Genomic DNA, 11,477 nt, shown 5'->3' with positions numbered 1-11,477 from the left:
GTGGTTTCCTCTATAGGTCCCCTCTGGCCACCTTCCCACAGCTGAACTGCCAAACACATTTTAATTACCACTGTGGGGAATTAGGTAGGATATACATTTTAAATGATGGATGCAGATTTAGTTTCCAGATTAAAGAGATTTACTATTCATTCATCTATTTTTATACCCCACCCTTCCTCCCAGAGCAGCAAATAAGCAAATAAGCTTTTAAAGGGGCCAAATTACAAAAAAGAATATGGCACATTAGAATAGTTTAAAAATCAATCAATTAATAATAATAATAATAATAATAATAATATGAATAGATACTCTTTCTGAACATGACTGTTGGCATTCCTTAAGCTTGAAATTTATTATTGCCACTCATTTACTCTCTCTCTGAGATTTATTTCTTAGAGGAGAGATAAGGAAACTTTGCCCTGCACCATATCAGCCCCTGCCTACGTGGTCAGTGGTGGAAATGATGGAAGCTGTATCCCAGCAGCACCTGGAACCCCACAGACTCTCCATTCTTGGCAAAAAGAAATTGTAGCTTCACATTTCTGTGAAAAAACTGCAGTCGACCAGCCTCTTTTCATCAAAGCCAAAAGTTTCACACTCAGTTTTCCTTTGGTGTTTGCTCACTGTGGAAAATTGTATTTGTCACTTTTTCTGCCCCTACGGAGCAGGTGGTTCAAAGTGGGGGCAGCTCAGCATGTTTGTTAGCAAAACTGCTACTTACAGCCAACACAATGAAAACGTAATTATCTCACCCAGCAATTATCCAAATCACTATACTTTGTTCACCTCTCTGAATCTTTCCAGGCTTTCTTAATAAGCAAACCTCAAAGTGGTTATAACGAAACCCCGTGCTATTGGGAGTAGGAAATTGGAATAAGAGGCAGTAAAGGTTCTGTCGGCTTCAATGCTCACGTGTCGTGTATATATATATATATATATATATATATATATATATATATATATAATATATTGCAGTGTTGGCAATCTCCACTAATAGGGTATATAGCTGTAACCCTTTGATTCTCAAATGCTGGTTGTAAACCATTCTTCTAAAGCTGTATTGAAAGAGCTAGGAATTACCCAATGTAGCCTGTTCAAGTCATGCAGCTGCTCTGAATGGAAACAGGAGGTGTGTTTAGAGAAGAGTCTGACCGCAAGGATGCTGTGGCTGCTGATGTTGTCTCTTCTCCCTCCTGCTGTGTGCAAAGTAGATACTCTTAGGTGCCCCATGAATTATCCATTCCCTGCTCCACACCAGTGGTACCAACCGGGTGGCTTCATCATCGGTGGGATTGCTTCTCAGATCTTTTATGTCTTCTATGAAGTTTTCTTCAAGGAGCACCCTTCACAGAATATGTTTGATGTTCCATAGTAAGAGCCTTCCCCCTCTTTGCATCTTTCCCATTCTCCTTTGCTTCTGTGTCATGTTTTTTTATATTGCAAACCTGAAGATAGAAATTGTCTTAGATATTTTTTCAGGTCCTCTGGGAGATGTGTAGCTGAAGAGAGGCATTAAAAATGCTTGAATCAATATATCTAACATTCCTCAAGGAATCATTTTTAATTATTGACAGAAAATCTTTTGGACAAGCCTCTGGAATTAGTGGTCCTGATTTACTTTATAAAGGAATGTCCTTCATTTTGCCTAAATAAAAAATTCCTCCCCTTTAGAGAAATAAATAAAAAGATTTTTAAATATGTAACAATCGACAGCTTTCAGGAGTATAGTAGAGTAGCTCCCAAGATTCTGACTGGGGAACCAAGAGAAATGAGAGGGTAAAGAAAAAGATTAATAGCTGGTGATTCAAATCTTAGGCATGCCCTGAGAGAGCATAATTTTTATATGAAGTGAACTGAGTTAATTAGCTTAGAAACATCAATGAAAATTAAAATAATTTCATGTCAAACTAAATCAATTTGAGTTAAAAAAAGGCTTTGTGGCATGTTGATTTCCTATTCCAAAGTTGTACATTACTGAACTTTGCTTGCAGTGTGGTAACAAAATTCTACCAGCACATTCTTGCCTTGGCATTTGCCGTGAAAGAGATAAACGAGAACCCCAAGTTTTGTCCTAATATCACTCTCGGCTTCCACATCTATGACAGCTACTATGACGCCAGAATGACCTATCGTACCACTCTTGACCTTCTCTTCAAATCACATAGATTTGTTCCCAACTACAAATGTGACACCCAGAAAAATCTCATAGCCATCATTGGGGGACTTAGCGCTGACACCTCCTTCCATATGGCTGACACATTGGGCCTCTACAAGATTCCACAGGTAGGATCTATGAAAGGGTATCTCAAAATAAACTCTTGCCTTATCTTTATGGGAGTCATTATGAACTTTTGAAAGAGGATGGGTTTATGACTGACATTTAAATCTGAAGAAGTAGTAGTAGTTGTTGTTACAAACCACAGTGTGTTAAGCTGAGCTGAGCTCTAAGCAACTCTTCCCCATCTGGTTTAAAGCTGGCCTAGTACATCTCTGAGCATCCCCCTGCAAGAGCCATTTCCCTAGCATTCCATTTCTAACAAATCCATTCTCATCTTCATGTTGGTCATAAAGAGGACACAGTCAAGCCACCCCCCAACATCCTTGCTCCTTGAACAAACCTTCTCACAGCCTTCTAACATCCTTCTGTCACATGCACTTTCTACCTCAATTCTTTCAAAGTCCTTGCTGCTTCTTCAATATCATCCCTGGCACTTTCCCCTTCCTTCTCTGCTAATATCCCTTCCTCGTCTTCTCTAGTTATCTGTCTTTCTTCATTCATTCGTATTTTCAATTACACCTTTTCCTTTCAGTTACAAAAACCTTGTGGCAGGGAGGTCGTTGTTTTGTTTTGTTCTTGTTCTTGTTTATATGATGTGTTTTTATTTGAAATTTTTATGCTGAGAACACCCCGAGATATTTAGATGAAGGGCAATATACAAATTAAACAAATAGATACATACATACTTGGAATTAATTCATAAATTTCTTAAAGAAGTGTTTCTTGAATAAACAGGAATCTGCTGCTAACCAATACGTACTTACATTTTCTTTTAGCTCACATATGGATCATTTCCCCCAGACAAAAATTATGGAAGCCAAGTACCATTTTACCGCATGGTGCCCAATCAAGCCCATCAGCATATGGGGATTATCAGTTTGATTAAGCATTTCAGATGGACCTGGGTTGGGCTCTTCACTGTCAATGATAATAGTGGAGAACATTTCTTGCAGACCCTGGAGCCATTACTTTCCCATAATGGAATCTGTTTAGCCTTCACACAAAGAATCCCACATATAGCCCGTTTTGATAACTTGGATGAATTTCATGATACAGTCTTAAATATTTATGTTCATTTAACAGATGACAAAGCCAATGCTTTTATGATGTATGGAGAATCTATGATAATTATATGGCTCAGAACTGTTCTATTTCTAAGAGATCCTGAAAATAGGGAAACATCATCATTTAAAAAGGTGTGGATTGTAACAACTCAGATTGATTTCATATTAACAGGTTTTCAAAGGAGTTGGGGTCTTCAGATCTTCCAAGGTGCTATTTCCTTCACAATTCATTCACAAAATCTCCCACAGTTCCAAGAATTTCTTCAGGGAATAAAACTTTACTGGACACAGGGAGATGGGTTTTTCAAGGACTTCTGGGAGCAAGCATTTGATTGTACATTTCCAAATCCCAGTGTGACAATGGAGGTCAATGACATGTGTACTGGGGAAGAGAGCTTGCAGAGTCTTCCAGGGTCTCTATTTGAACTGAGCATGACTGGCCACAGCTACAGTATCTACAAGGCTGTTTATGTTGTGGCTCATGTTTTGCAAGGCATATATTTGACTAATTTCAAGAAAAGAGCTATGGAAAACAGTGGAATATTAAAATTTCAGCCTTGGCAGGTAATGCATTGCAATTGAAGAGTAGCAAAATATAGGACAATTTCAATGAACAGATTAGTAAAAAGTTAAAGGTTGATCACAATTGCCAGAAACAAGTAGCCGCTGAAATGCTATTGCATCTCTAATTCACTGAAAAATATTTAATATCAAACAACTGATTCATGCTTGGTCTTTGTTAGATGATGCTACATAAGTATAGGTAAATAATATTCCAAAAGAATGGTGGCAGAAAATCATGGCATTTTATCAAAAACTCTGTTGTGTTATTTTCCTTTCATGTATTTCGTCTCTTTCCTTAGCTGCACCATTTTTTCCATGACATTTCATTTAACAACTCAGCTGGAGAAACAGTAACATTTACTGATAAGAGAGAAATGCGAGGTGGATTTGACATAATGAACATGGTCACATTCCCAAATAAGTCCTTCATTCAATTGAAAATAGGATTGGTGAATCCCTATGCTCTTGATGGAAAGGAATTCATCATTCATGAGGACATGATTATGTGGCACAAAGGTTTCAAACAGGTCTGGCATCTGGGGTAATCATTCTTCAGATGGGTCATTCAGGTGTCTCAACATAACCATCACTAATTTCTTTCATAAACACATGGAAATAATTTTGGTACCAGCTGGATGCAATTATGAACTTCCCAAACAAAACTGATCTTTTATTTTAATAATGTTTACTATGCCACATTTATACATGGCAATGCTTACATTATATAGATAAAAAAACTGAGGCGAAAATAGGTGATTTCCCTTTTAAATGGTAAGTTGACATAGCACTTTTGAAGGGCATGTTTTAATATCTAGGTAGTGCTGTAACTTTCCATTGGTTTGACTTCACCCCGAAGGTCCACTCTTCCATTTTCTCCTGAGACATATCAGTGCTGACAAGACCCTAACCATTTCTGTATTCCTAAAGTGTTAACACCGCTCCCCCAGTCTAGCTTAGAAAAGTGACTTTTCTGCCATATAATGTAGATTGTCTATCATTTGCTGGCCCCACCCCATCATTCTTCTTCACCATATGCAATTTTAGGCAAAGTGATCACCATTGTTTAGGCCAAGTAGGTTTTTTCTCTCCTATGATTGTCTTGATGGTTTGGGTGGGGGAGGGATTTTCCAACTTCATTGGAAACCGTATAAGCAATAATGGGAAGGTGCAGTTAGTGGAGGCAGTCTGGTAAGTGCTTGTCGGATGAATTCTAGCACTGTCCGACCATCTCATCCTCTGTCCCCTTTTCCTTGTGCCCTCCATCTTTCCCAACATCAGGGTCTTTTCCAGAGAGTCTTCTCTTCTCATAAGGTGGCCAAAGTATTGGACCCTCAGCTTCAGGATCTCTCCTTCCAGTGAGCACTCAGGGCTGATTTCCTTACAAATGGATAGGTTAGTTCTTCTTACAGTCCATGAGACTCTCAAGAGTCTCTTCCAGCACCATAATTCAACAGATTCTTTGGTGACCAGCCTTCTTATGGTCCAGCTCTCACTTCCATACATCACTACTGGGAAAACCATAGCTTTAACTATATGGACCTTTGTTGGCAAGGTGTTGACTCTGCTTATTAAGATGCTGTCTAGGTTTGTCATTGCTTTTCTCCCAAGAAGCAGAAGTCTTTTAATTTTGTGAATCATGAATACCTCACCCTATCATGACAGGCTTAGGAGCTTATGAAAGTTTTAAATATTTCCTACACATGGTCTTTTCTCTATGCAATTTTCTCTGTGCCAAATCTCTTCCTGGGTCTTATGGATATACAGTTAGAAAATGACTATGGAACTTTGCTATAATATAGGATTATGGCTGCAAACGTTTATATGGACAAAGATGGAAGGATCCATTATTCTAACAATGGAATAGCAGTTAAAACTAATGGACCTAGCTGAGATGGCAAAATTGAAATGTTTATTCAGAGAAAAGTCATTCTTAAACTTTGTTAAAGACTGGAAACCTCTCTTGGACATTTCGCGTGAAAAAGAAAAAGAAATAATAACAGTTTGATTTGAGGACTGAAGCTAATGGTTGTGTGGCTTTCTGGGTGTTATATTGGAGTGGATAAAGTGAATATTGCTTATTTATAGCAGACAGAGGAAGAACCAGAAGTCACTTTCATTCTGAATTTTATTTCTCTCTCTCGTTTAACCTCTTTTCTATTTCTTTTTCTTTGTTTCTCTCTTTCTCTTTCTTTCTCCCTTTCTTTCTCCCACATCTCTTTATGTTTTTATTGTATTCAGATCAAAGTCTTAGTTTGGAGAAAAAAGAGAGGGAAAATATTTGATATTAAGTTTTGTATTTTTATCTATAAACCCTCATAAAGTTCATTTAAAAACCCCTCTCCAAAAAAATAAGATAATTTCCTGTTGACAGGTGGTGCCTGTTTCTGTGTGCAATGACTACTGCCACCCTGGTAATCGGAAGAAAAAGAAGGAAGGGCAGAAATTTTGCTGCTACGATTGTGTTCCATGTCCGGAAGGGAAGATTTCAAACCAGAAGGGTAAATGACATTTTTCATCGTACAAGACTAGTAATGATTAATGAGTCATATTGACTTAAAAGAACTTACATACTATGTTGTGCATGTAGCCACTATCCTCCTTAGAGTGGCATGAACATTTTTTCTGATGCCTTCCAGTAACTTCTTATAAAAACTTTCAAAAATGAATATTAATTAAAATGTTTTACAAAATGCTACAATATGTTCAGCTCAAAAGGTAATTCAGATAATATTACATGACCACCAATTTCCTTAATTTCAGAAGATTGAGATAAACAGGTGCAGGGGCTGGACTAAAGGGAACAAGATTCAGGGAAATAGTGGAGGTTGCCCTCCCTTCTCCTGAAGCTTCCAGTGGAGAGGAAGGCAGTACAGTGGTACCTCAGGTTACAGACACTTCAGGTTACAGACTCCACTAACACAGGAATAGTACCTCGAGTTAAGAACTTTGCCTCAGGATGAGAACAGAAATCGTGCAGTGGCGGAGCAGCAGTAGCAGCAGGAAGCCCCATTAGCTAAAGTTAAGAACAGGTTCAGGTTAAGAATGGACCTCCAGAACGAATTAAGTTCTTAACCCGAGGTACCACTGTATTGAATAACAATTGTTAGTTTAGGAAAGTCACAGCTCAGAGAGAGATGAACAGAAGACTTGGGAGCTGTTGGGAGAAGAGCCAGGTGAGACAGAGCAGCCAGCTGACATGTCATCACTGGAGACCATTTCTGCCCCTCTTCTCCAAGAACTCAGCATTCGTTGAGTGTGCAAGAGCAAAGGACTCAGAGACAGCTCCTGGCAGCCACCATCAGGGGAAGTGCTGTTGCTAGGAAGGGAGGCAGGAGGAGCTCATTTGGAGAAAAACCATTAATCGGGAGCCAGACTGATTCCTTTGTCTTATGCTGTGATGATTTAACAAACTCATTAATAAGAAATTTTTTTCCTTCCAGTAGCACCTTAAAGACCAACTAAGTTAGTTCTTAAGAACTAACTTAGTTGGTCTTTAAGGTGCTACTGGAAGGAAATTTTTTTTTGTTTTGTTTTGACTATGGCAGACCAACACGGCTACCTATCATTAATAAGAACTCTTTCTTGTTTTTCTCTGCTCCTTGTGGCCACCGGGGGATGGAAAGAATTACCTGGATTCTGACAAGAGGAATGATAACTTAGATGTAAGAGGCAAAGAACACACATGAATTGCAACTGGAGTTTGACTTTATGCTATTTTTTCAGATATGAACAACTGCTTCAGATGCCCAGAAGATCAGTATGCAAACAAGAACAAAAATGGATGCATTCCCAAGTTAATAACCTTTCTTTCCTATAAGGAACCTTTAGGGATTGGCTTAACTTCAGTTGCTGTTCTTTGTTCCCTAATTACAATTTTGGTGCTGGGAACTTTTATTAAACACAAAGACACTCCCATTGTCAAAGCCAACAACAGGGATCTCACCTACGCTCTGCTCATTGCCCTCCTACTCTGCTTCCTCTCATCCTTTCTATTCATTGGACACCCAGGCAAAATAAGTTGCCTTCTTCGACAACCCACTTTTGGCATCATCTTCTCCGTGGCTGTTTCTTGTGTGTTGGCCAAAACCATCACTGTAGTTGCAGCTTTCATGGCCACCAAGCCAGGGTCCATTATGAGGAAGTGGGTGGGGAAAAGACTGAGCAACTGCATTGTCCTTTCCGGCTCACTCATTCAAGTGAGTATTTGTACTGGGTGGTTGATGACCTCTCCCCCATTCCCTGATCTAGACATGCTCTCAGTAACAGAGGAAACCATTGTGCAATGTAATGAAGGCTCGGTGACCATGTTTTACTGTGTCCTGGGCTACATGGGCCTCCTGGCCATTGCCAGCTTCATTGTGGCATTTGCAGCTCGCAAATTACCAGACAGTTTCAATGAAGCCAAGTTCATTACCTTCAGCATGTTGCTCTTCTGCAGTGTTTGGCTTTCTTTTGTTCCAACCTATCTGAGCACCAAAGGAAAATACATGGTGGTGGTGGAGATCTTCTCCATCTTGTCCTCCAGCGCTGGATTGTTGGGCTGCATCTTTGCCCCTAAATTCTACATCATTGTTCTGAAGCCTGAGCTGAACAGCAGGGAGCAACTAATAAGGAGGAAGATGTAAAGTTTTCTCCTAAAGATTGCATCTTAGTTCTTTATTCTATTGTACTCTTAGATATTAAGGAGTTTAGTATAAAGTTGTTACGGTAAGTACCTCTGGTCTCTAACGCTTTTGTGGGAGAAGTACATCACGTACTAAAAAGTTCAGATTTGTGAAATTAAAGTGGATTACATGATATGTCAACCTAGCACAGGGGCAGGGGACTTCTGGCTGGTGGGCCAAATTTCATCTAGGAATGATTCCAATTGCCAGACCATTCCTGACAATCCACACTCATTTACCCCTCATCTGACTATACAATTGACAGTAAGTGTATCACAGGTACCAATTATTTGAGAGGAACAATTTGGAGCTTAAAGTGAGTTCCTGATTGTTCATTTGCCATAAGAAGCAGCAACTGCTAGAAAGATGGATGCAAAGACTCAGTTTTGCTGTGGAAGACACTATCTGCTCCACGAGGATGCATGTGTGGAAATGTGCCTTCAGATCGACTCATCGCCTGGCATTGTGACAGCAAGTGATTGAAAGGTGGAGCCCTTCAGATGCTGATAAACTACAACTCCTTTTATCTCAAGCAGGTATGGCTAGTGGCTGGGGTGATGGGAGTTATAGGTCAGCAAAATTTGGAGGGCCAAATGTTCCCCACCACCTGCTTTATATAACAAATTAATGATATTTAGTTGAAAACACTTGCATTTATTTTAACATTATTGTTTAATTTATTGTTCAGTGCTCTATGTCACAACCTCCACCTTATTGCTAATAAAATGACAGGTTATGTCTCATGAGATTCATTTCCAGGTGTGCTGGCAATGTGTGTAACTTTTTTTAAAAAAAATGTTATTGATAACATTGATAAAGGTTATCCTATTTTCCTGTCTGCCACAATCTCAGTTTGCATTAAAGGAGGTTGTACTAGATGACTTGAGGTCTCTCCCAACTCTAGAATTCTATGATGCCCAAGAATGGAAGGCAGCTTCTCCATTTCCTGCTTTTGAAGGGGTCCAAATCAAACAAATGGAGACCGGGTGTTTCCTCCTCAAAACAAATTATCCATAGCAAGTCATATTGGTTTGTCGGTTGACAGGAAAAGTGGTCAAATAATAATAATAATAATAATAATAATAATAATAATAATAATAATAATAATAATAATTTATTATTTGTACCCCGCCCATCTGGCTGGGTTTCACCAGCCACTCTGGGCGGCTTCCATAGAAACCAAAAAACACTAAAATATCATACATTAAAAACTTCCCTGAATAGGGCTGCCTTAAGATGTCTTCTGAATGTCAGGTAGTTGTTTATCGTTTTGACATCTGATGGGAGGGCGTTCCACAGGGCGGGCGCCACTACCGAAAAGGCCCTCTGCCTGGTTCCCTGTAGCTTTGCTTCTCGCAATGAGGGAACCGCCAGAAGGCCCTCGGCGCTGGACCTCATCGTCCGGGCAGAATGATGGGGGTGGAGACGCTCCTTCAGGTATACTGGGCCAAGGCTGTTTAGGGCTTTAAAGGTCAACACCAGCACTTTGAATTGTGCTCGGAAACGTACTGGGAGCCAATGTAGGTCTTTCAAGACCGGTGTTATGTGGTCTCGGCGGTCGCCCCCAGTCACCAGTCTAGCTGCCGCATTCTGGATTAGCTGTAGTTTCCGAGGCACCTTCAAAGGTAGTCCCACGTAGAGCGCATTGCAGTAGTCCAAGCGGGAGATAACTAGAGCATGCACCACTCTGGCGAGACAGTCTGCGGGCAGGTAGGGTCTCAGCCTGCGTACCAGGTGGAGTTGGTAGACAGCTGCCCTGGATACAGAATTGACCTGTGCCTCCATGGACAGCTGTGAGTCCAAAATGACTCCCAGGCTACGCACCTGGTCCTTCAGGGGCACAGTTACCCTATTCAGGACCAGGGAGTCCTCCACACCAGCCCACCCCCTGTCCCCCAAAAACAGTACTTCTGTCTTGTCAGGATTCAACTTCAATCCATTAACCGCCATCCATCCTCCAACCGCCTCCAGGCACTCACACAGGACCTTCACCGCTTTCACTGGTTCTGATTTGAAAGAGAGGTAGAGCTGGGTATCATCTGCATATTGATGGACACCCAGTCCAAACCCCTGATGATTTCTCCCAGCGGCTTCATATAGATGTTAAAAAGCATGGGGGAGAGGACGGAACCCTGAGGCACCCCACAAGTGAGGGCCCAAGGGTCTGAACACTCATCCCCCACCACCACTTTTTGAACACGGCCCAGGAGGAAGGAGCGAAACCACTGTATGACAGTGCCCCCAGCTTCATTGCCAGCTTCATTGTGGCATTTGCAGCTCGCAAATTACCAGACAGTTTCAATGAAGCCAAGTTCATTACCTTCAGCATGTTGCTCTTCTGCAGTGTTTGGCTTTCTTTTGTTCCAACCTATCTGAGCACCAAAGGAAAATACATGGTGGTGGTGGAGATCTTCTCCATCTTGTCCTCCAGCGCTGGATTGTTGGGCTGCATCTTTGCCCCTAAATTCTACATCATTGTTCTGAAGCCTGAGCTGAACAGCAGGGAGCAACTAATAAGGAGGAAGATGTAAAGTTTTCTCCTAAAGATTGCATCTTAGTTCTTTATTCTATTGTACTCTTAGATATTAAGGAGTTTAGTATAAAGTTGTTACGGTAAGTACCTCTGGTCTCTAACGCTTTTGTGGGAGAAGTACATCACGTACTAAAAAGTTCAGATTTGTGAAATTAAAGTGGATTACATGATATGTCAACCTAGCACAGGGGCAGGGGACTTCTGGCTGGTGGGCCAAATTTCATCTAGGAATGATTCCAATTGCCAGACCATTCCTGACAATCCACACTCATTTACCCCTCATCTGACTATACAATTGACAGTAAGTGTATCACAGGTACCAATTATTTGAGAGGAACAATTTGGAGCTTAAAGTGAGTTCCTGATTGTTCATT

The 11,477-nt window shown here is 40.6% G+C and overlaps 1 protein-coding gene across 1 annotated transcript; it reads left to right on the top strand.

Moving 5' to 3' along the window:
- The first annotated feature begins 1,228 nt into the window (after window positions 1-1,228).
- Window positions 1,229-8,531, top strand: LOC128399183 (vomeronasal type-2 receptor 26-like). Its single transcript, XM_053360432.1, has 6 exons — window positions 1,229-1,371; window positions 1,992-2,283; window positions 3,055-3,906; window positions 4,206-4,433; window positions 6,278-6,404; window positions 7,630-8,531. The coding sequence occupies exons 1-6, from the start codon at window positions 1,229-1,231 to the stop codon at window positions 8,529-8,531; spliced, it is 2,544 nt and encodes an 847-aa protein (XP_053216407.1).
- Window positions 8,532-11,477: the final 2,946 nt, after the last annotated feature.

This window comes from Podarcis raffonei, chromosome 13 (assembly GCF_027172205.1).
Source record: "Podarcis raffonei isolate rPodRaf1 chromosome 13, rPodRaf1.pri, whole genome shotgun sequence".
NCBI lineage: Eukaryota > Metazoa > Chordata > Lepidosauria > Squamata > Lacertidae > Podarcis > Podarcis raffonei.
The sequence above is the reverse complement of the archived record's forward strand: the minus strand, read 5'-3'. Positions and strand labels throughout refer to the sequence as shown.

Excerpts from the sequence above, each read along its gene's own strand:
- LOC128399183 (XM_053360432.1), top strand. The coding sequence starts at position 1,229 with ATGAATTATCCATTCCCTGCTCCACACCAGTGGTACCAACCGGGTGGC. Across the intron at positions 2,284-3,054 it reads GCCTCTACAAGATTCCACAG|CTCACATATGGATCATTTCC; the intron begins GTAGGATCTATG and ends ATTTTCTTTTAG. Across the intron at positions 4,434-6,277 it reads GGCACAAAGGTTTCAAACAG|GTGGTGCCTGTTTCTGTGTG; the intron begins GTCTGGCATCTG and ends TCCTGTTGACAG.